Genomic DNA, 25,013 nt, shown 5'->3' with positions numbered 1-25,013 from the left:
TATATTAAGGGAGCCTTAATTATAATATTAAAGGATCTAGAGGAATNATTAGAGGACTAGAGAAGTAAAAGANATATTTTAGTACCTATAAATAAAGTTATAACGTTTAGATTAATATAATAAAGGTTTAAACTTAAGGATAAAGATAAGTTAAGAGTTAACTTAAAGCACCTAGCGTATTATATATTAGCATAAATTGCATATATAAAAATCCAAAAAAGAAAAACCGGAAATGCCCTATAAGGATATATTAGGCGCTAGATAAGTAATAGTATAGAAATACTAAGTATATATATAGCTGGCATCTAGTAGAAGTTTAGGAGTTAAAAGACTTAATACTTTAACTAAAAAGATTCCTTATAGAAGAATGCTTAGACGGATAATAGTAGTAGGAATATTTAGAGAACATGTGTCTATAGTATATTAAGGATAAAAAGCGAATAAAGTATTAGCTAAAGAATAAGTTAAGTATATAAGGATCTAGCAGCTAATAGTTAGGAAAAGTAGAGACCTATAGGATTAAAGGGAGCTAGTAGTAGAGCCTTAGACCCTTAAAGGAATTTAAGGATAATACCTAAATTTATAAGTTAAATGGTAAGATTAATAGTTTAAAGTATTAGTAGATAGTGGAGTAATAAGGAACTATATCTTACTAATAGTAGTTAAAAGGATAGGGCTACCATATAGGTAAAAGAAGCACCCTTATCTATTAGTTATAATTTTAGGAGATTTAATAGCTTACGGAGGAGGTATTATTAATCTTAAAATAGGACCTATTTAGATAACTATTAAAGGGAGATAAATTAAGATATCTTTTAATATATTACTATTAGGGAATAATAAGGTAGTACTAGGAATGCCTTAGTTATAGAAATATAATTTAAGGATTAATTAGGTTATTATTAAAGATACTTAATGCTATAAAATGCAATAATAAGCCAAGATAGTATAGTACTAAGTAGGGGTAACCTATAAAGATACTGTAAGTATAGTAAGAAACTATAGTTACTAAAAAGTAAGAAGCTGTTAGAGTATATAGTATAGAACTATAAGATAGAATTAGAACTAGGAATAAGTCTAAGGTTCTTTCCAATCTATAAGCTTACTAAGAAAGAAGGGAGAGCACTAAAAGAGTTTATCTAGGAGAACTTATAAAAGGGATATATTAGACTATTACAGTTATTAGCGGGATATCTAGTACTATTCGTACTAAAGAAAAACGGAAAACTTAGGCTATGTATTAATTATAGACAGTTAAACAGCATTACTAGGAAGGATAGGTATCCTTTACCCTTAATTAGCGAGATCTAGGATAGGATTAGTAATGTGTAAATCTTTATAAAGATAGATCTAAGATAGGCGTACTATTAGATTAGAATTAAAGAAGGTAATAAATAAAAGGCAGCCTTTAGGTTAAAGGAAGGACTATATAAACTATTAGTTATATAATTTGGGCTTATAAACGCACTAGTAATGTTTTAGAAGCGTATTAACAATATATTAAGAGAACACTTAGATAAATTTGTTATGGTATACCTTAATAATATTACTATCTACTTAATAAGTAAGGAAGAGTACGGAGAATATATTAAATAGGTTTTAAAGAGACTATAGAAGGAACAGATACTAGTAATAATTAAGAAATATAAGTTCTTTATTAAGAAGACGGATTTTATTAGATTTATTATTAAACTAGGCTAACTTAGTATAGATTTAAAGAAGATTAAGGCTATAGTGAATTAGTAAGAACTAGAGAATATTACGTAGTTAAGGTCGTTTTTAGGGGTTTACAATTACTGTAGAAGGTTTATAGCTTAATAGTTAAAAGATAATAAGCTATTTATAAGGTTAATAAAGAAAGAAGAACCTTAGGTATAGGGAAAAGAGTAAAGGAAACTATTTAAGGAGGTTAAGGAGTTGTTTACTTAAAACCTAATCCTTAAAATCTACCAACTAAAATTAGAGATAGTGGTTAAAATAGATATATTAGACTTTGTACTAAGGGTATACTTCCTATAGAAATATAAAGACGGATAGCACCTAGTGGTATACTATAGTTAAAAAAAAATAATACTACCGAAACTAAACCATAACATCTATAATAAGGAGTTATTAGGTATAGTTACAGCACTTTAAAAATAAAGAGCGTTCTTATAAGGTATAGAAAAGCTATTTATAGTTAAGATGGATTATAAGAACCTAATAGGGTTCCTAATAATAAAAGAACTTAATTAGAGATAGGTTAGATAGGTAGAGATACTTATAGAATACTATTTTAAGATTTAGTATACTAAGGGTATAGATAATACACGAGCAGATGCTTTAAGAAAAAGGCTAAACTATAAAATAATAAAAAGCTATTAGGGGCTTTACTGCGAAAAGATATAGACGGATTAATTAGATATAATTACCTAAAAATTGCAGTAATAAGAGAAATTAGTTAGACCTACGAATTACTAGAGAGTAATTAGTTATAAAAGATCTAAGATATATAGGTAAAGGATCTAAACTTAGAGTAGTATAAGAATAGAGAAGTAATGTACGTGCTAAGAAATATTATAAAAGAGTTTATTAAGTTATTCTATAGGGGATTAACTTAAGGATATAATAGAGCTATAGGCTTAGTATTAAGACTCTAAAAGGAGTATATTATTAATTGTTGGGAATAGGGCAAATTGCCGCCATGTGAGGCAAATTGCCGTCACGTGGGGCAAGTTGCCGTCACGTGTCGCCGCGGCGCTAGCGTGGCAAGGAGCCTTAAGCTCTTCGCCCTTCCTGATAGAAGAAAAATATATAAAAACAATTATTATACTATCTACGAACCGTAGCTATATAATATCCCCTTATGAGTCTAATACTAATTAGTGGTTAACTTTATAGTTATACCATAGAACAGCTAGGTATTTACTAAGAAGAGACGAGTTACTATACCAGTGCTACTTGTATTAAGGGAAGCTATCTTTTAAGGTCAGAACTGGTCCTAAACCTTAAATAGAACTCTTTTATAAATCTAAGGATTTAAAGGCCAGAACTAGTCCTAAGCCTTCCCCAGATTATAAATTCTTGCGTCCATTACGCAGAATAACACGCTTTATAAGTCTTCGTGATTTAAGGCTAGAACTAGTCCTAAGCCCTATAATTATAAATACATATTACAAACGCGTACCAAATAATAATCCCTATACTACTAATATTCCCTTCCTCCGAAGATATAACTATGGCCACTCTAAACGACTAGAGAGACTCCTTACTACTAAGGGTAGCTATATACGCGAAACTTATTAATAAAGATTAGGATATATTTACCTTTAATATAACAACCTATATTATAAAATAAGTTAACAGCTTTCTCCTATACCATATTCTATTCTATAAAGATAGCTACTACGCCGATTTATAGTTATGGGAATACTTTAGGAAGGATTTTGTAGGATAAACCGCCGACACCTAGGCACTTAGCAATGTTAATATTATTTAGGATTTTTAAGACTCCCTCTAAAGAAATGGGGTGTATGTTGCTAAGGATGGTAACCCAATTACTAGTAATATTTACGCTGTTCTTACTAGTATAGAAGAACTAGTATAGACGGAAGCTAAGATTATACGTTAACTATAGAAACCTAAAACTAACCTATATTCTTTAGAAGGCAACTTTAATTTAGAACGAAACCCCTAGAACGCTACTCTTCTACCTAGAGGTACTCTCCTACTTAGAGGTGCTTTTCCTCTACCTTTACTACCTCTAACTCCTCTATCCCAGCTAACCGATAAGCCTCTATTTTAAGAAGTTATGAATCTAATAAAGGTATATTTAGACGAAGAGAAGAAGTTTAGAGGAGAATTGTATAATATACTTGGAGTAAAACTATAGGTTTTTTATAACTGCTGCAATAAGGTCGGAATTTAACGCCACTAGTTCTATTATGCTTTCTCTGTTATATTAAAGGGACGGATGGCAACGTTTTATTACGACTATATTATAGGTAAAAACTATAGCTTTAATATAATGCTTTAGCTTACTAGAGCCTACTTTAAAACTAATAAGAACCGCCAACTCTATATATCTAAATGGCGGGAGACTATATTCTAGAGAGTTATCGCTTCTAATCTAATAACGACTTACCTAGAGTGTCTTTAACTACTCTTTAATAAACTCTAGAAAATTTAATATAGTTTTATTAAAACCTACCAAAACAAGAATAGTTTAAGGGACTAGGTTATCTTAGTATGCCGTAGCGTTCCTAAGTATAACTTGGCGCTATATAAACCTATAGATATATTTAAAGGAGTATATACCGAACTACGCTCCGCTATAGGTACTGTAATGCGAATATAAGAACCCTAATAATTCTATACTAAAAACCCTATTTAAACCGGGATTCTAGACTAATATAATTATAACTAGACTGATTAAATATATAGTGGCCGGAGTAGGGGATACGGTAAAGGGTATAATTAACGTTAACTATAAAGCAATTATGGAGGTCCTTGTGGAGGTTTATTTTGGAACAACTATTAGAAAAAGTACTACGTTTATAAGAAGCCAAATTGCTAGTTAAATAGACACTCTCTTAATAAGCGAAAGGAGGTATATAATAAGTTCCGATAGAATATAAGAAACATTGGAAATTGTAAGGTTACTATGGCCTACTTTTAAAGCTTTCTGGTCTAATATAAAGGCATAAAAGACCTTAAGGATAAAGTTAATAAGGCTGAACAGCTCCTTATGGATATAGATATTGAGGACTACTCTCCCGACTAATACTTTACTAAGTATAGTAAGGTAAATAGCACATAAACCATCGCTATCCTTAATAACTAATTTACGTTCCATTCTGTTATAAAGTTAAATATCTTTAATGAGCTAAAGGAAAGTTCCGCGTTCTCCTTTAACGACAGATACTTAGCGAACGTCTTCTATAATATTATGCTAGATACTAGAGCCGTAGGAGTATTTATAGTAGGAGAACCTCAAGTTTAAGCTCTTTAGTAGCTTAATAGCTCTGTTTAAATTAACTAATTAACGGCAGGCTAATATACAATTCGCTTTGGTAAGGGTACTATAATCTCTCTTAGCACAATTAAGGTCTAAACCCCATTAGGATGTATTACCTTCTATATTATTCCCGTAAATACCCTATTTCTATTCTATATCTAAAATATAGATAAATTAGGCGTTAAGCTTAATAACCTTAAGAATATACTTATTTAGGGAGATAATCGGGTGCCCGTTATACGTAAGTGGGGTCACCCTTAGTTGCTCCTCTAATAACCAGAAAGGAGCGTTGCTTAAAGTTACTTAACTAAGTCAGAGCTACGTTAACTACACTATCATTTTAGCCACCCATCCGTTTACTAACTGCTTAGGGTTCTTTAACAAGCAGGTTATAAAGTTAAGGTTAAGGCAATTAAGCATCTTATAAAGTACTGCTATTACTACTAAATAAACTAGAAGTCCCCTAGCTAATTTAAGTTTACCCTTAAAGATAACTACAACTTTAACTTCTATATTATTATTAATGTTATATATCTTAACGGCAAGCCAGTCCTCTAAGCTGTTAACTTATTAACCTCCTTCTAAGCCGCACGTTTCTTAAGGGATATATTAGCTAGAAACGCATAGGATACCCTTTAGTTATGCTGGATTAATGTCTACCTAGGACCCCCTAATTAAATCATTTATAATATAGGAAAGAACTTCTTATCTACGGAGTTTTAATAATAGGTAAAAGTAATGGCAATTAAGGTTAAGGAAGTCCCTATTAAGGTATATAACAGTATTAAAAAAGTAGAGTAATACTACACGCTATTACGCTAAGTATATAAGATTATTTCTTTAAAACTAAAGGATGCTAGCAAAGAAATTATCTTATAGATAGCTGTTAAGGCCGTTAATGATTCCGCTAGCCTAGATAGGCTTATACCCACGTTACTAGTCTTTAGCGCCTACCCTTAAATAACTAATAATTCTCCACTATCTCCCTCTATTGTGTAATAAGCTAAGGCTATTTATAAAGTAATAAAGGAGGTATAACGTCTATACGCTACGCGCTAGGTTAACAATATACTAAGAATAAGAAATAGCCCAAATACCTTGACTACGCTTAATCTGCCACTCTAATCTAAAGTATAGGTATGGCGTAAAAAGGGAGAATGGTTAGGCCCATATAAACTCATTATAATTAATAGTTAAACTTACACTCTTTAGATGCCCTATAGACCTACTTAATTCCGTTTAACCGTTATTAGGCCTTACTATAAAGATAACAGTTCCGAGCCTTTATAGGATACCCTAGAAGATACCCTAGAAGATGCCCTAAAGGAGAACCACAATTAACGTGCCCTAGAAGGCGACTATAATCCTAATATAATTGTAGTAGACGTGCCGCAACTATAACGCGGTAGAGGTTGCCTAAAGGGATTACGAAATCGCCAACATCTTATTAATTTTAAAAAGTAATTCGTTGCTATTATAGAGAGTAGAGTCGAGTTGTTAATAGCCTTTATAATAGCTAAAGAAAAGGCTAACTTTAAGCTTGCAAAATAGCTCCAAAAGGAAGGTTATATTATAACTTTAGGAGCTCCTTTCCAAGCATCTAATAAGCAGAAAATTGACAATCTTATTACAAGAGGAGTCTTTAAATTTGAGAAGTATAACCCTACTAAATTCGATGGAATTCGCATCTTTAAGTTAAGAATAGTCAACGAGATTAAGGGTAAGGCTACTAACGCCCCATTTAAGAAATTAAGGCTTATTATCTAAGGCTATAATAATAACGGTAAGGAGACGATCCTTATATAATCCCTTATAATTTAACGAGCTAGTTAGCAAGTTATTATTATACTAGCTCCCTCCTTAATAAAGAACGGAATGGCAGTTTATTTACAAAATATTACTTAGGCCTACACCCAATTAAAGACGCGCCTTTAGCGCTTAATACTAGCATATCTTCCGAAGTAAATTCGCCACTAATATCCCAAAGATACAATTATAGTTGTGCTTAAGCTACTATATAGAATTACAGAGGTAGGAACTTATTAGTAGACTACCTATAGCAAGCACTATAAAGAGAAGCTTCTAATAACTACTTCTATATTTAATCCCTACTTCCTCATTATAACCATAGGAACTTCATTTAGAATCGTCGGCATATAAACTAATAATATAATTATCTTAGGAGACAATTAATTCTTAGCTCTTAAGGAAGATAAGCTAGTAAAGGCAAATCTTATAGCAAAGCTAAAGGAAAGACTTAATGCAATAATGCTATTACTCTTTAATAGATGTATCCTTTCCCTAAATAAGAACTCCATTGCTTTACGCCAGAAGGGTTAAGGCAAGAAGATTAACGTTATTAACGTTAATTCCCTAAAGTAAGGATACGTGGAGTAATGCGCTCGCGGAGCTTATGTTGCTTCTATCTATCAGCCTAAGGCTTCCTTTAATCTCTCTATTACCGCTTAATACCAGGAACTAATTAAGGAGGATATTCTTACCCTAAATAAGCGCCTTTCTTAGCAAATAACCCATTTTAATTGGGGACTACTCTATATATCTATTAATCTTCCCACCGCTAAGCTCTTTATATTTATTAATAGGTTGTTTATAAATAATAAAGATTTTAGCTCTTAGCTAAGATATAAGATTATTATTGCGAACAAATCTACCGGAGAGAATAACTTTATAATCCACAGTAATCTTATCTATTAAAGCTTAACTAAGAGTAAGCGCATTACTTAAAGCGTTCTAGCGTTAGAGATATATAGAATGGTTGGCGAAGTTAATATAGTAATTGCAATTAGAACTACCCTTAAGATAATTATAGATCGGCTTGAACTTCCCGCTATTCCTATAATTATATGCACTAACTTATATTCCCTCTATAAGTGTTTAGTTAAGCTTAGTACTATAAAGGAGAAGCGTCTTATAATTAATATCATAGCCCTTTAGCAATCCTATAAGCGTTAAGAACTCTTTAAGATTTAATAGATTAATAGCTAAGATAACCCAGCAAATATAATAATAAAGGTAAACCTAAATAAGGCACTAGAGACGTTCGTTAATACGAATACTCTATATATACGAGTTAAAGGTTAGGTTAAAAGGGAGTAGAAGGATTCTGTAGACCCTAATTCTAAATAGCTAATTAGGATTTTCCATCCCCGGGATAGAAAATCGCTATTCGCTCGCTTATAACTAGCGCCTTAGCGGCCCATTTATCTTCGCGTTAACCCCTAACGCCCTTCTTCTTCTTCTTCCTTCCCTTAGCTTTATACCTTTATATAGTAGCAATCTATAAGTGTCTATAGATAGCAACTATAAAAAGAAGAGTTGCTAGTGTTAGGAATAGGGCAAATTGCCGCCATATAAGGCAAATTGCCGTCACGTAGGGCAAGTTGCCGTCACGTGTCGCCGCGGCGCTAGCGTGGCAAGGAGCCTTAAGCTCTTCGCCCTTCCTAATAGAAGAAAAATATATAAAAACAATCATTATACTATCTACGAACCGTAGCTACGTGATATCCCCTTGTGAGTCCAACATTAATAGAATTTAGGAACTAGTAAGATAAGTTATAAAGGAATATTTAGATTACTAAAGAAATAAACTAATAAGGCATAAGCTATATAGAGGGCTATAACCTATTAAAATACTAGAGAGACTATAGGAGGTTATATTATAGGACTTTATCGTAAAGTTGCTAAAATTAAGAGATCCTATTACTAGGTAAGATTATAACGCGATTTTAGTAATAGTAGATAAGCTAATAAAGTAGGGATACTTTATAGTATGTATAGAAGAAATCTTAGCGGAAGATATTACTAAAATCTATATTAAAGAAGTATTTATAAGACATAGAGTACTAAATAAGATTATATTAGATAGAGATTTAAGATTTATAGCAGTATTTTAGGAGGTATTTTTAGCGGAATAAGGAGTTTAAGCAGTAACTTCTATTATATATTATCCACAAATAGACGGTTAAACGGAAAGATTAAATTAGACATTAGAGTAGTATCTAAAACACTATGTTAATTATATATAAAATAATTGGGTATTATTGTTACTAATTATATAGTTTATATATAATATAACACCTTAAGAAGGAATAGGAATATTACTATTTAAGGCGAATTATGGATACGAGCTAAAAATATCGTTATTGCTATAATAAGTAAAGAAAACGAGTAGTATAGCTAAATAAAGAATGGAGATATTAATAAATCTTTATATAAACCTTACGGAAATAGCTAAGGTGGTATAGCAGAGAATAAAAAAGTACTACGATGCTAAGAAATCTAAGGGACTAAATCTTAAGGAGGGGGATAAAGTATAGCTACTATATAAAAATTTTAAGAGTTAACAACTAAGTAAGAAATTAGACTACGTTAGATTAGAACCTTTTAAAATTATAAAGAGAATTTTACTAGTTATATTTAAGTTAAACCTACTAGCTAAAATAAAGATTTACCCTATATAGTATATTACGATACTAGAGCTAGTATATAGGAATATTAAGCTACTAGTTTACGAAGTAGATACGTATAAAGGATAAAAAGAGGATAAATAGTAAGTTATAAGGACGTTAATAATAAAATATGGTATAAGGTTAAGTGGATAGGCTATAATAAGACTACCTAAGAGCTACTAGAAAATTTAAAGAACGCTATAGAAAAGGTATAGGAGTATTAGAAGAGAAAAGGTTAGGTAGTATTAATAAAAAAGGATTACTAAAGAATAAACTACCTAAGGGGGACCTAGGAGGAACGACTGCCGAATTACTTAGAGTTATTTCCTTCTCTGTTAGAAGAGAATTTATTCTTTTATTGCTAAGTTCCTATAAACCTTATTCTATAAGTTTTTACTTCTTAAAATAGACCTTCTTATAAACTTTCTTAAGACGAGTTAATTGAGTAAATGTAACCTACTAAGACTTAAAGGAGTAACGTTGAGCCTTAAGGGCCCAAGCGGTCTCCTTGGCGGATTAATAGAGTTTAGCACGTGCTGCGGCCAACTTAGACTTAAGCTTTATAGTAGTAGATTAAACATAAGACCCTAAAATAAATTACTTAAAGAACTTAGAGACTACTAAGAGTTATAGGACGCGTATACTTAGCGTTAGAAATAGAGCAAATATTATAAGATAATTAAATATTCGCTCTAGTGCACTCTAAATAAGAAGAGGGTTGTTGGGATAAGGGACTTATTAACACAATATAAACTAATCCCTCTTTTACACAATAAGAATATAAAGACGGTATTATCTTACTAAGCGATAATATAGTAGCAATAGTGCGAGCATAACGTTGCGCTTATAAAGAAGGAGATGCTTTAGGTATAATAAGTGTAACCGACTACCGACACTGCGCTGAGACACAAGATCACCGCTTGGAAGGCTCCAAGACGGCGTTAACGCCACCCAATATATTGGTTGCAGATCAATATTGGTTGCAGATCACCGTTCCCATTTCAGCTATCCATTACCCCATCACTTCTACCTTCTTCGTGTATATATAGAGCCTCTAGAGCTACATTCACAATCAAGTCGTTCATTCAATTCTTTACACTGCAAAGCTTATAATAAGTAATAATATTAACTAAATTAACTAGATAGATATTATACCTCTANTAAACGACTTAGAGATGCTAGGAATCTTTAAGGATAAAGATAAAAAGGAGGGAGATGGTATTATAGACGCTTTAAGTATAATGTTATAACTACTTAAAGAGGAGTTAGAAGAAGCTAGTTGGTTAATATAGGCACGGTTTAGAATGGAGCCGGTAGAACTATGTAATAAAAAGTAGTAAGCGAGTTATATAATGTTATACGCGATATACGTAGTGTATATAGTATACGTTTATATATAACACGTATAACATATACCTTATGTATAAGAAGGATTTTATAGGAGTATAGTTGTATATTTAAGGACCCTTAGTCCCTACCTAGATAGTTCCTTCCTTATAGTAATTCTTAGAATACAATTAGAGTTAATCTATTGGGCAACTACTCCACTAGTTATTATTACGTTGTTGACTTCCTGCATTACCTATACACCTAGCCCATTAACGAGTCTACCGTAGTTCTTGCTATAAGGCTCCGTTACATTCTTAGTATATATATTACTTCTTAATTTTTATACTTCTCTAAGTCTAGATCCTTATCCTATATATTTTAGATCTTTTAAGACTATATACTCTCTAGTATCTTATAATTCCATTTTTCTTATATTAATATAATCTTTAGATAATTATACCTAATTAGCCTATCTTTATCTTTCCGTAATATAGTCCCTAATAGCTTTTTATTGTCCTATAATTTAGCCTTTCTGCTTAGTATATCTGCCCTAGCATTTTTAGTGTCCTTAATATGCTAAATCTTAAAATAGTATTCTTTAAGTATCTCTGCCTATCTAACCTACTTATAATTTAGTTCTTTTGTTATTAAGAACCCTATTAGGTTCTTATAATCTGTCTTAACTATAAATAGTTTCTCTATACCTTATTAGAATACTCTTTATTCTTTAAGTACTACAACTATACCTAATAACTCATTATAATTATTATAGTTTAACTTTAGTAGTGTTGTTTTTTTAAACTATAGTATGCTATTAGGTACTATGCATTCTAATGCTTTTATAGTAGGTATACTCCTAGTGCAAAGTCTAATATATATGTCTCTACGACCGTATTTAGCCTCAGTTAGTAGATCTTAAGAATTAGGGAATGTTCGGTTGCAAAACCATCAGATTGAATATGAACCAAAAGTCCGGCAGAAAGAACGCGTTCCTTCCCGATTTGACACGCGTCTGTGGCTCTACGGGTTGCACGGACGTGTGCAATATGGAGGCTTCAGATTGAAATGGAATCTAAATATGCAGATTTAAGCTCCATATTGAAATGACGCCAAGAGCTCCAATTCAGAAGCTGTATACGGTAAAGTTGCCAATATTTTAGCGTACTATTCTGGCGTTTTGCGAGCGGTAAGAGGAACATCAAAAATTTGAGGCTGTGCAGACAAAATCACTCCGAATCAATAGATTATAAACTGAATCTAAGGCCTCCATATTGCAACCGAACGACCCCTTAGCTCATAGGTAAACAATTCCTTAAGTTCTTAAAATAGCCTTTTTTACTTATTTCCCTATACCTATAGTTCCTCTTTCTTTATTAATCCTATAAATAGTTTAATATTCTTTAACCATTATATAATAAACCTCCTATAGTAGTTATAAAACCCTAGAAATAATTTTAACTATATAACGTCCTCTAGTTTTTACTAACTAACTATAGCTTCTATTTTCTTTAGGTCTATATTAATATAACCTAGCTTAATAATAAATCCGATAAAATTAGTCTTCTTAGTAAAGAACTTATATTTCTTAATTATTACTAGTATCTATTCTTTCTCTAGTCTTCTTAAAACCTACTTAATATACTCTCTGTGTTCTTTCTTAGTTATTAAGTAAATAATAATAATAATAAAGTATATTATAATAAACTTATTAAGGTATTGTTCTAATATACTATTAATCCGCTTTTAGAACGTCACTAGCGTATTTATAAGCCTAAATTATATAACTAATAGTTTATATAGCCCTTCCTTTAACCTAAAGGCTGCCTTTTATTTATTACCTTCCTTAATTCTAATCTAATAGTATATCCATCTTAGATTTATCTTTGTAAAGATTTATCCTATCCTAGATTTCGATAATTAAGAGTAAAAGATACCTATACTTTCTTATAATACTATTTAACTATTTATAGTTAATATAAATAGTACTAAATATCCCGCTAATAATTATAATAGTCTAAAATATCTCTTTTATAAAATTTCCTAAATAAACTCTTTAAGTACTCTTAACTCTTCTTCAGTTAGCTTATAGATTAGAAAAAACCTTAAACCTATTCCTAGTTCTAATTCTATCTTATAGCCCTATACTATATAACTTAGCCCTTATTTAGTCTCCTTATATATTACTCTAACCTAGTACTATACTAACTTAGTTTGTTATTATATTTTATATTATTAAGTATCTCTAATATTAAACTAACCTATAACCTAATTAATCTTTAGATTATATTTCTATAACTAAGGTAGATCTAATACTACCTTATCTCATCTTAATAGCAGGATATTAAAAGATATCTTAATTAGTCTCCCTTTAATAGTTATCTAAATAGGTCCTATTTTAAGATTAATAATGCCTCCTTTATAGGCTATTGGATCTTCTAAAATTATAATTAATAAATAAGGATGCTGCTTTTATCTATTTATCTACTACTAATAATATATAGTTTCTTATTACTCCGCTATCTATTAATACTTTAAATTACTAATCTTACTAATTAAATTATAAATTTAGGTATTGTCCTTAAATTTCTTTAAGGGTTTGAGGTTCTACTACTAGCTTACTCTAGTCCTATAGGCTTTCTATAAGGTATCTATAGAATTTCTATTTAATTATTATAGAATTTTAAAGGAGGAATAGTAGATATAAAGAATCTAGTCCTTAAAGCTGGCTGCCTTTTTTAATAGAGTATAAAGGATTTAAATATAAGGGGACTTTATAGATAGGGGGCTATAAGGCACGATTATAGGAATAGAATAGATTGTAGAGAAGTGTTACAGAGTAAGTATAAGCGACGATAATATATAGCGAAGTAGATATTATTAAGCTACGTACATAAACTGTGTAATAAAGTCAAGACGTTGCGTAAGGAAAGAAGGTAAGAAAACGGGAAGAAAGGGTATATATCGTTAGCTTGGTTACTTGGTCAATACGTACTCGAAGCAGAATAGGATTTGGGTAGTAGTCTTGGCAGAGAATTTGGTGGAACTTGGTGGAATATGGCAGAATATGGCAGATTGCCGTTAGATTGCCGCAAATTGCCGTCTTCGTGGTCAGTCTCTAGTTGCTGAGTCGGTGGAAACAGGTGGACGTGTGTAAGGTGTCACGGGGGGTGTCCCGTGACAAGGAGACGAATCCTTAAAGAGGTAAGGCCTCTAGGATCGTAGAGGCTATATACTACAGGCAGTACCTCCAGTACGTAACTAGCGACTATCTAAGGGTCGTTTAGGGGTTGTCCTAAGGGTAACCTAAGATAACCGCAATAATATCCCTTATATATAAGGGGCTAAAGATCACTTATAGAGTAGGCTTTTCTCTATAATTTAGTGTAGTTTTTATATAAAAAGGTATTATAGAAGGGTAGACCAATTTTGTTAAAGTTAATAAGATCTTCTTATATAAACCGTGTTTAGGTTTTCTATAAATCTCGCCGAAGTGCCTCAGACCAAGAAAACGATTGCCGTCCTAAATTAGCCTAGCGGATGGTGCGGATATTCCTATATCCGCACAATCGATTTCTTGGTCCGAGCTTCTGACGGAAAGCCCGGATCACCCTCGCGTTTCGCTGACATCTCATTATGACGCAAGCGATTGGGTCTTGACAAATTCCGCCAATTCCGCATGGGACATTCGTGGTGGTGTAGCCCTATGTCCCATCTCAAATCCTCTGATTCCAGATCAGCAATTTGTAAATTGCTCCTTTTTTGTATATATTCTACCCTCAATGCGCTTTCCTTCCATCCAAGCCATCATCTACACTCTACACACTTTCTCGAACACTACAAGCCGCCGCTTTCCCTATATCCGAGGCAGCACGCTTTACCCCGCACCTCGAATTACAGTCCTCAGGTCTATGCCTACGATCCCATTCATCAGCTCTCTCTTCAGCAGTTCCTCAGACAAGATGTCAAGCCAGGATTTTCCCGTCCAGAAGACGAAGGGCGAATGGCAAGCAGTTCTCAGCAAAGGCAAGCCCCAAACCCTACCTTGAAGCCTATATAAAATCCTGACATTAATACCCAGAGCAATTCCATATTCTCCGCGAGAAGGGTACCGAAATGAAGAGCACAGGGAAATATGACAAGCACTATCCATCAAGCGGCGTTTACTCCTGCGTCGGCTGCGACGCGCCCCTCTACCGTGCTTCGCACAAGTTCAACTCTGGTTGCGGTTGGCCTGCCTTCTTCGACGCTATCCCTGGAGCTATAAAGGAAGGGGAGGACGGGTCACGGACGGAGATAATGTGTGCGAATTGTGGGGGCCACTTGGGACATATTTTTAAGGGGGAAAAGTTCGATACGCCGACGGACGCGAGACATTGTGTGAATAGCGTGAGCATCAACTTCAGTCCGGATGAGCAGGCAAGTGGGGCGTAAGAAGTGTATTGTTGGAATTGTAAGATGGTTTGAAGAGGAGCATATTTTTTGGTTGATCGTGGGTTTGCAGAGGAACATTTGTAAATGGCAGGGCATGAGAATGAGGATATGATGTTGGCACGAATTAGGTCTTTTGACTCGTTTTAGTGTTGCACAATTTATTCTGACATAAAGCGAAGCGGAACGTCAGATGTAAATCGTTGTCACATCACCGTTCGTTTGCTCGTTCGCGTAGTTGCTTGCTTCTGAAGTCTTTTATTAAGAAATCTATGTCTATGAAGTAGTGAAGACACCCCCATGCCCATTGAGTGTAAAGAAATGTGTGCAGTGTCTCATTGAGCATGCTAGGACCAAGATGAGACAATCTATCTCGATACAAAGCTCGAGTCATCGTCCACCGCTGTGGCGAAGGGCTTGACGCAACCTATACTTCGTACCAATCGTTAATCCATGAAAGCATATCTGTCGTTCGCATAAAAGAAAAACCCATAGTTCGCCGCTTCAGAAACCAAAAATGTACTCTCTACTTGTTTGTCAAAATGGAAACCCAAAAAAAAAAACCGATTGCGAGCCGAATTGAATACCGTCGCGTATATGGCACCATAGCTGACCATGATACTAAGTTGACGGTAGATTCTTAACTTTTTTCTAACGACTCGACTATTTTTCTTGTCTTGCTAATACGTTTTCTATAAGTCTTAAGTTTTCGAATGTGCCTCGTTCAATCTCCATGGTTCTTCCGTGCGGAATTTTCTTGAACCTTCCGTCCCTAATACCCTCATCTCAAGTCTCTTCCTTCCCTTAACGGGGATCCTTCGATTTTTCCTTACCATATCTTTAGACTTGAGAACTCAACTCCCCCCTCTCACAGTCTTGTTCACTTGTTCTCTTTCTTCTCCTTCTAGTAATATTTCATGACCATCTCCCTCTTTAACGAACGTCCCAGCAATCGATCCTATGATTGCAATCCCGGCAATGAACCACCACGCCATCCCCACAACTCCGATCTTCAAGCCGCGACCAAATATCCACCCGCCAAGAATCGGGCCGACAGTCCTTGTCGCAGACGACACGCTCTGTCCAAGGCCATGAACAGTCCCTAGCACGCTAGGGTGCGGACAGCAGTTGTTCACGAGAATCGCAGTGGCCGGTAAAGCGAAGGTGCGTGCAAGGACTTGAATGAAGAGGATTCCCGTGATACCTGCCCACACGAGAATGCCTGCGACCGGGTAGGGCGCCTTGGTGGTTGAGGGGATCAGCGAAAGATAAGGCGCGAGAATGTATGCAAACGGAAAGAGCAAGAGGGAAAGCCGGTACGACAGAGCAGTTCCTAGTCTATGGCTGAGCTGCGGGTACAGTAGCAATTGCAATGTGATTCCGATAACTCCAAGAATTGCGAGCGCTAAACCGATGCGTGGTGGTGGGAGAGATAGGCCTCCGGTAAAATGGATAGGGCCGCGCTGGACATAGTTTAGGTGGTCGGGATGTGAAGGGTCGAACCGCGGCGTGGACAGGTAGATGTACCAGAGGCTGTTGAAGGTGCCGACATGCATGGCTAGGAGACCATGGGCAATGAGAGTGGTGATGACATTGCGAGTCCAGATGCGGCGGAGAGGAAGCTTGCGTCTGCGAATAGGTAAGATGGGTTTATCAGAAAGCTGACCTGTCCGTGAAGTAGCGGATGTGGGAGTTGGCTGAAGCTCTAGGTCTGTAGAGAGACGCTCGGGAGCAAAACTATCGTCTCCAGGGAGAGCATTATAATCGTGTGATCTAGCTCCGCCGCAAAGTTTTCTGCGCAACCATTTGCCAAAGCGGAGACCATAGTCGGGCCGTTGCTTCAGGATTTCGTCGGTTTCCTCAAGACCAAGAATAACAGCGCAAGCGGACGCGAAGAGGAAGATGGCACTCATGAGATTCGGGAGCGCGTATGGCCATTTGGTCATCCAATATACTCCATTTTTGCCGCCGAGTAATGAGTCAGGACCGAAAACGGATGGGTAACTCCCGACTGGATCAGCCAAAAGTCCACCAAGAACAGGACCAACGATAACTCCGATGTTAAAAGTCATTGGAAGAATAAGGAAAGCCCTAGACTGATATTTCTTTTCTTTGATAATCTCTGCAACCATTGTTCTCATGACTCCGATGTTTCCGTTTAATGCGCCGCCTAGGCATCGAAAAATGGTGGCGCTTGTGAAGCTTCTCGAAAAGCCAAAGCCTATCACGGAAAATGTAGTTCCTAACAGGCCAACTAACAAGACTCTTTTTCTCCCTCCCCATTCTGAATCGGAAATTCGGCCCCACAACATGGCAGTTAGAAATTGCGAGCCCGGGAATGCTGCCTGCAGGATTCCTGCTTGAGAAGCAATAGTGGAATCCGAAAGGGAAGAATCAAATGATTTAAGCTGGTAGAAGAGGTACGCGCCGAGAGAAGTTTGAGTCAACGGCTCTGAAAGCCTTGCCAAGGTGAGAATGAGCAGCTGGTCCTTTCGAGGAAGTGAGGACCATGTCACCGGTTTTTCTTTTGCAGCAGGCGCCTGCTCGCCTTCATCAATATGGGGTGATGCTGTTCCGGCTTGAATGCTAGTATTAAGGAGAAGGGTTTGTTCGTTTGGCCACCGCCCACGAGAATTGGCGGCGTCTATCTTCTCATCACTTGAAGATTGACTGCTTGAGTCGGAACTGTGCACCTTGGGGTAAATATTTCCACCATCATGCAAGTATTCTTTTGAAGAATTGGTGCTCGTTACTACTGATTCGGGTTTTTGGGAATTCTTTGATGATGTTGAAGAGCTTGCAAGGCTGTCGCGTGCTTCATTTTCGGAGATCATCAACGATTAGGGTGGAGGACCGGGGGGGCTGATAAGATTCTGATAAGATAGAAGCAGAGTGTAGGTAAAAGCTGGGGTTGGGAGGGGCGTCTAGAAGAAGTGAAAGAGATGTGAAAGAGAAATGAAGTGAGAGAAGTGTACAGAATTGAGCTAGAAAGCGGAGAATGTGCCATGATTGGACTTGGGAGAAAATCGCCCGTTGCCTTCGAATGGGCCAGTAGGTTTCGCTGGCGGACTGGTGAAAAAGAGATGCAGCGTTGAATGCCGAGAGAGCCGTGATGCCAACGAGACACTCTTGTCATAATCAAAATCAACCCCAAAATTGACCTAAATCTACCCTATTATATAAATACGCTATAATTTATTAATAATTCCTTCTAAACCTCCTTTATAAAGGTAATAACCCATATAATATAGCCTTCCTTTTCTTTACTGTCAGGTGACAGAGTCACCTCACTTTGTTCCGCACAGCCGTGCCTAGCATCTTGCCAGTTGTTCGCTTACCTTTTGCGATGGCTGGGTGGAGCTTGTTGTGAGGTGACAAGCTCCGCACCACTCAGAGGTAAGCAAGTGACTGGCAAGACGCCAGGCACGGCTATGCGGAACAATATATATAAGCGAGGTGACTTCGTCACCTAATACTTGTCACGTCATATTTACCCTAACCTCTTTCTACCTCTTTTAAAGCTTTTCCTTATTCATCTTTTATATCTCTATTACTAATAGAACTTATACCTTCTTATAGGTAACTTTTATCTTACTATAATACCCCTTCTTCTATCTTTTAAGAAGCTTTTAATTTATTCGCCTAAGAATTATATTATTAGCTCTTGTATTTAATATAAACTACTAAACATTACTCTTCTGCAATCACCGTATGGCAAGAGACCAGCGATTCGCTAGGGCGGGTACAAATAATATTACCCAAATGCTTTCCACAAGTAGGGGCCTACGTGCAGCAGCACAATGGCTTATAGGTCAAGAAGTCCTCCAGCAGTTCTAGACAGCATATGAGATCCAACAGGAGGACACGCCCCCTTCCAGACCCTCCTACTACCCCCTAGACCTTCTAAGATACCTTGGAAGCATGGTATGAAGGGCAGACATTTTATAAAGATAAATAGGCTAGGCGAAGGCAGAGCGCGTAAGACTAGCTAAAAGGACATACCTAGGTTTTTCCCTTGCTAGGGGTTTTTCCTGTAAATAGAAGGTAGAAGCCTAAATGGACCTAGAAAAGGGACCGAATCGGGCAATAAATAGAACTAATAATAACTACTAAATATTACGTATAACTTTAGAACGGAAAGGAAATATACTTTATAAGAGCTACCTAAATATTTTAGTAAGTCTCTCCTCTATAGAAAGAGACACGGGTATATTGAATTAGTAGCTATTCTTATCTATAAAAGTTATATAGAAAGGCGTCGTGTAAAGTGGCGCTCTAGGCTACTTAGCTAACCGAATAAACTAAACGAGTATCTAGCACACTACTAGATACACTACGTAGAGCAATATATAACGCTGGTGCAGGCCGGGAGCTTCGGTTGCGGACTCCGTCACCTAATAGGTCGTTAGTCGAATCTTTTTTAAAATAACTAAAAGGTTGAACAGTAGAAGGCGAGCTACTTGTTATATTATTTAGTAATATAGCTTTATATTATACAGCTTAGTAATACTTAAGGAACTTAGGCTTAGTAATATTAGCAGCTCTATAGAAGGTAAAGTCGTAGAGGCGCTTCTAATAGGCCTTTACTAAGGGCTAAATATACTAATATCCAGGGATTAAAAGTAAGTGTGTCGAATAAGGTTGTAGATAGAGAGAGATAATTTTATAAGCCTTATCATACTTAGCGAACTACATTAACACGTGGCTCTTATATCTATTAAGAAGTAATAAGCGATAGATCCCCTGAAGGCGCCTCCACGTCGCCTGATAGGCTAAAAAGACGGCGGTATTCGCGAATCTATCGCGACTGTGGCGGGACCCTATAAATAATCTTACGGGTGCGCACGTGGGCGAGCCGACCGGACGGACTTTTAAAATGCATCAAATATAACGTGACCGTTATCCAGTGATCTTTTGATATCTGTGTTTATCTTTTAGCGCACCAAGGTAAATAGTTGTATATCTATGGTATTCCAATGTAATGGCTATTTGAACGTCAATCGCAAGTGTGGCGCTTATCCTGGTCCAAGAAGGCCTGGTTGGATAAGCCCCCGTATCGTTTTCGGCTTGGTGCCCAAAGGCAGCATGTGGCGCATGCCAAGGTGAGCTGAGTCCCTCGAGTCGCTCGAATCTCTTCTTATTTCTTTAAGTATGCTGCGGGGTAAGATTTATCTGTTACGTTTCTTATGAGCATCAACGACTGATCTGTGAGTGTTTTGCCAAGTATTGCACGATAGGGCGAAGTGTTGCTTTCACTAGGAACCTTAAATTTTATAGCATCTAACGACTTTTCAAAACCCAATTCATTCTAGCGATTCATCATAGTCTCTATTTCTTTCAAACACTATGTCATGGAACGCAGCCGATACGTTCTAGGTGCCGGAGGGGACGACTTTAACTCTGCATAATGGATTAAAACTTCCTGACGCTCAAGTTCCTGAAGCAGGTGAGTAACACCGAATGTATGGCTCCGTAGCCTTTAAACTGATTTCATCTTCCTCGTGAAGGGTCAGTTGCCATTGGATGTGGAATGTCGGGTTGTACCGACTGTCGAATTGTTACCTCCAAAGGGGCCACACTTATGACATTGAGACCGTCTGGCAACGTCGAATCCTATACTCCAGGGAAGCCTTTGAAAATCAGCCGTCGCAATCTTATTGAGTCTTGTCAGCCAAGCCAGATACTTGAGGGAGAGTTCTGCAGGCGGCCCGTGTGCGCAGTCTGTGCGAAACTTAACATATCTAGATTGACTGCAGGAAAGACCGACATACCTCATCATGCCACGTTTGATGCTTTACGAGAATCTGCCGCACACTGCCCGCTCTGCGCGCTGTTCTTGAATTCTCTCCTAGAGCCGGAGTCGTTTCAGCCGGATGATAAGCGGAGCTTGGTAGTACGCGGCAGCGCAAAGTGCCTCACCATTGCATTTCCATGCATTGAGAAAGAGCGCGAAAACATAACTGCTGAGAGATGTAGTGATTTACAGCTATTTATTGACTATGGTAAGTACCCCGACGCATGAATGAGCGCATGTGCATGCTTACAACAGCGGAAGCCGACGCCAGTGACCAAGTCCTATCCAAAATAAGTGGAAGAATAATTCGTCCAGCAGAGGATATTTCAACGGCACAAGCTTGGCTTGATGACTGCATGGCTAATCACAGCGAATGTCGCGTAAAAAGATTGCCGGCTGCAGGCGGCGGCGAGATAGAGCAGAAGCCGTTTTTTCCAACTAGGTTGATCGACGTAGGCCCCAAAGATGGGTCCCAGGAACCATTTTTGGAAGAGAGCGAGCACCGCAGAGGTGCCTACTTGACATTGTCCTATCGGTGGGGTGGCCCCGAGTCAGTAACGCAAACTACACAAGCGACAATTACGGATTATAAGAGACGACTCATGTTTAGTTCTCTGTGTAAGACCTTCCAAGATGCTGTGACAGTAACCCGGAAGCTACGCCAGAGATATCTTTGGATTGACAGTATTTGTATAATCCAGGATTCTCCCGAAGATAAAGCGCAAGAGTTGGCAAAAATGGCTGATATTTATGAGAACGCTCTACTCACGATATCCGCATCGATCTCAACATCCGGCACCAGCGGCGCGTTCTATCCAAGAACTACAATCAACATGGTGGCAGTTCCTCTTATAAACAACCCCGGGGGAGGAACTGGATCATTTGTATCTGACCGCATCCTCTCAACATTTGAAGAAGACGTCCTTACAGGATCCTTAAGCGCACGAGGCTGGTGTCTACAAGAACGGATACTCCCGCGCAGGATCCTACACTTCGGACGAGATCAATCGCACTGGGAATGCTCAGCCGGGATCCTCAGCGAGAACTCCTCAGAGCGCCGCACGCGGGCCCAGTTCACCGCTAAGGACGACGCAGGCGACATGCGGCAGCGGCTAGCATCTGACGGTCCGCTCTGGGAACCTTCCAGCCACGCTGTGACCTCGCGCGAGCCGCACGGGAGCTGGTATCGGATGGTCGAGACGTACACGAAGCGGCAGCTCACCGAAGGGACGGACAAGCTACCCGCGCTTTCAGGCGTAGCGCGCCGCTTCGCCGCCGCCATCTGCAACGACGCCTACATCAGCGGGCTCTGGGCGAACGACCTGCCAGCAGGCCTGATGTGGAGCGCGACGGGCTTCCTGACCCCCTACGGCACGCAAGGCCACCTCCTCCCGCGCCCCGCGCAGCCCCGCGCAGCCCCGCGCAGCCCCGCGCGCCCACCTGGAGCTGGGCCAGCGTCGATGGCGCCGTCCACTACCCCTGCTCGCCTTTCGACCACATCCACCTCGAGGCGCCTGCCATCTACAACCACCCCGTCGGCCCGGACCCCTTCGGCGCCGTCGACTTCGGCATGTTCGAGATCACGGGCCATGTGCGTGCGCTGGATACCATGTTTGGTTTCCGCAAGGAGGATGCTGAGCAGATGGAGGAGGCCGCGCGCCGTATCCCACCGATTGACCTCATTCGCGCTGACTATGACGACCCGGAGACAGCGCCGCTGGTGCCGGTCGTGTGCTTGCTGGTGGCGACGCGTGCGCCGGGCGGGCCCGCGCTCGGGTATGGATTGCTGCTGCATTATATCGAGGCGCAGGGCGCGTTTAGGAGGGTTGGGCTGGCGCAGGTGTGGCCGGGGGATTTTGTGCGGGTCGAGAAGATTAGGATTAAGATTATTTGAGGGGAAGGGATGGTTTTGAGGCCATGTGGGTGGAGAAGTTAATATTCGATTTCTCGTCTCATATATTTGCTGCAAGGATTGGTGAGGCTTTTCTTTTCATATACCCGTGTTGCCATCTTTCTTATGTACACCTAGTTCTTGGCTTAGTCTGGTTTTCGATCTCCGGGTCGAAAATCTCCGAGTCGAAATACGCTCATTGAAAGCGAATTTCATAAAATCCGAAACACATAATAGCAGATATTGGAGAAAGGTGAAAGGAGAGCACGCAGCTCACTGGACAAAGGTGAGTTCTCACATGACGTTAAAGACAGGTTGGAAGACCTGAGCGCAAGGTGAGTATCTAGAATGTTGAACGAGCTGAGCATGATTGATACCTTGGCAAAGCAACACGACTGACGAAATGAAATGCCAAGACGCCACTTTCTCATGCTAGTATGTCGGGCCAGAACCCAAGCTACTCAGGCTACAACCTGCATCCTTAAACGGATATGGAATGACGCAGAAGAGCTTTATGCCGCTCTGCTCCGCGCCTCCCCTATTGGTAATATAAATTTCCAAAGCACACTCTAGCCACTGTCTATCCTGATGGTTTGTGTCCGGCCTCTCCCGAGAAATCTTCCCCAACTCCAGTAGTGACCCAACACGAACCCTCCCAGAGCTTGACAAAATAATGTAGCCTCCCAATGCTAGTTCTAATTAGGCACTTTCGCCGTTCCCGCTCACATGCTCATTCCCGCTCCCATTCCCATTCACTCTAGCATCATTCTTCTCGTACCTAGAAGCTCTCCGCTCCTCGAGCAGTTCCTCAATGTGTGCATTCAACCAATAATTGCTCAGATCCTTTTCGCTCATATCCCTCGCCCCCGTAATTTGACCCCTGCACACACTCTCGCCGCACCGGCACTCAAACGGCTGCGCCATGTGCCACTCGGTGCTCGGGTAAAAGTTCGTGAGCTCCTCGCCAGCACGCAACCCGTCGGCCTTGCCGGCCACGACGCGGATCTCCCAGCGCGCCATGTCGAACTCGAGCGACGGCCGGCACGAGTGGTTTATGTAGACCAGGTCGGAGTTCAACTCGACGTGCAGGTCGCGTGTCGCTTGTACGCTTGAGTAGGCGCTGACGGACGGGGTCGGGGCCGTGATGCGCGCGAAGAGGGCGCCGGCGGGGAGGGAGACGAGGGATACGGCCCGCGAGGCGAAGGAGCCGGGGGTGTGCTCGACGCGGAGGAGGCGCGAGAGGTCGGGTTGGACCCAGGCGGGAATGAGAGGGGATTTGGGAGTGGAGGTAGAGAGGGAGAAGGTTGTAGAGGGTGTGATGATTGGTTTCGTGGAGGAGATGGGGTCGGCTTCGGTAGGGAATGATGGCAGAGGAGCTGCAGAAGTGATAGCGGCGGGTGACATGTTAGTTTTGAGTTGGCTGAGTTGGTTAAATGAGGGCTGACTGGGTGAGTGTATACTGTGGTGCTTTGTGCTGGGGGAGTGCGGAAAGGCCGGAGTAGTAGCGCGGTGCTACACCTTGTGTTGGAAGGTTTACGAAAATAGGTAAAGCCAGGCTGAGTCTAGGTATGGAAGCGTAGCAGTTTCCTCAGGGTGAACAAGAAAGAGTGGCTGCAAAATGTGAGGATCTGTAGTATATAAATGCCCTCTCTTGCGCTAGGAATTGTACGGCAACTATTTAAGATCATGTATGTGGTTCCATATTCACACCTAGCTAGATTCTCAAGCTTGGTGGAGGTTACTGTTTCTTCCATACACCCGGATGACGAGGTAGAACCGTGCCTTCGGGCAGAATCGTTGCCGCTGCACGGCCCGAGGTTGTACCTAGCCATATTGCAAGCTTACTCTCTTTAGGTTGTCACATTCCCATCTATGCCTTAGTTAGTGTTTTGCTGACAGTCATGGGTGTCCTATCGGCTTGACGATCCTGACATCCTGATAAGAGGTGCTGATGGTGAAGATGTGATTGCGATACTGACCCCTCCACACCCCTCGTACCCCACCATTTCTATTGCTGCATACCAAGACATCTTTGAGGGGTTTGAAAATTCGGAGAATGCCGTCCGCAAAACACCAAAGGACCTGGCATGTGAAAGTCATGTTACG

At 39.0% G+C, this 25,013-nt stretch overlaps 4 protein-coding genes across 4 annotated transcripts; 2 read left to right on the top strand and 2 right to left on the bottom strand.

The window, feature by feature from the left end:
* Positions 1–14,573: 14,573 nt before the first annotated feature.
* K441DRAFT_684856 (methionine-R-sulfoxide reductase-like protein SelR) lies at positions 14,574–15,225 on the top strand (the record flags this gene model as incomplete). The annotated part of the gene is made up of 2 exons (XM_067651824.1): positions 14,574–14,817; positions 14,873–15,225. The coding sequence occupies 2 exons, from the start codon at positions 14,574–14,576 to the stop codon at positions 15,223–15,225; spliced, it is 597 nt and encodes a 198-aa protein (XP_067507812.1).
* A 549-nt stretch (positions 15,226–15,774) lies between these two features.
* K441DRAFT_654391 (MFS general substrate transporter) lies at positions 15,775–18,412 on the bottom strand. The gene has a single exon (XM_067647680.1). It carries the CDS (start codon positions 18,054–18,056, stop codon positions 16,077–16,079), a length of 1,980 nt encoding a protein of 659 aa, XP_067507811.1. The 5' UTR covers positions 18,057–18,412; the 3' UTR covers positions 15,775–16,076.
* A 2,960-nt stretch (positions 18,413–21,372) lies between these two features.
* K441DRAFT_543739 (HET-domain-containing protein) lies at positions 21,373–22,910 on the top strand (the record flags this gene model as incomplete). The annotated part of the gene is made up of 2 exons (XM_067642745.1): positions 21,373–22,355; positions 22,397–22,910. 2 exons carry the CDS (start codon positions 21,373–21,375, stop codon positions 22,908–22,910), a joined length of 1,497 nt encoding a protein of 498 aa, XP_067507810.1.
* Positions 22,911–23,235: 325 nt separating this feature from the next.
* Positions 23,236–24,645, bottom strand: K441DRAFT_654388 (uncharacterized protein). The gene has a single exon (XM_067647679.1). It carries the CDS (start codon positions 24,309–24,311, stop codon positions 23,607–23,609), a length of 705 nt encoding a protein of 234 aa, XP_067507809.1. The 5' UTR covers positions 24,312–24,645; the 3' UTR covers positions 23,236–23,606.
* Between the last annotated feature and the right edge of the window lie 368 nt (positions 24,646–25,013).

Source organism: Cenococcum geophilum (genome assembly GCF_001692895.1).
Source record: "Cenococcum geophilum 1.58 unplaced genomic scaffold K441scaffold_7, whole genome shotgun sequence".
Taxonomy (NCBI): Eukaryota; Fungi; Ascomycota; class Dothideomycetes; order Gloniales; family Gloniaceae; genus Cenococcum; species Cenococcum geophilum.
The sequence above is the reverse complement of the archived record's forward strand: the minus strand, read 5'-3'. Positions and strand labels throughout refer to the sequence as shown.

What these genes read in the sequence shown, in the direction of transcription:
- K441DRAFT_654388 (XM_067647679.1), bottom strand. Translation starts at nt 24,311, where the DNA reads ATGTCACCCGCCGCTATCACTTCTGCAGCTCCTCTGCCATCATTCCCT.
- K441DRAFT_654391 (XM_067647680.1), bottom strand. Translation starts at nt 18,056, where the DNA reads ATGATCTCCGAAAATGAAGCACGCGACAGCCTTGCAAGCTCTTCAACA.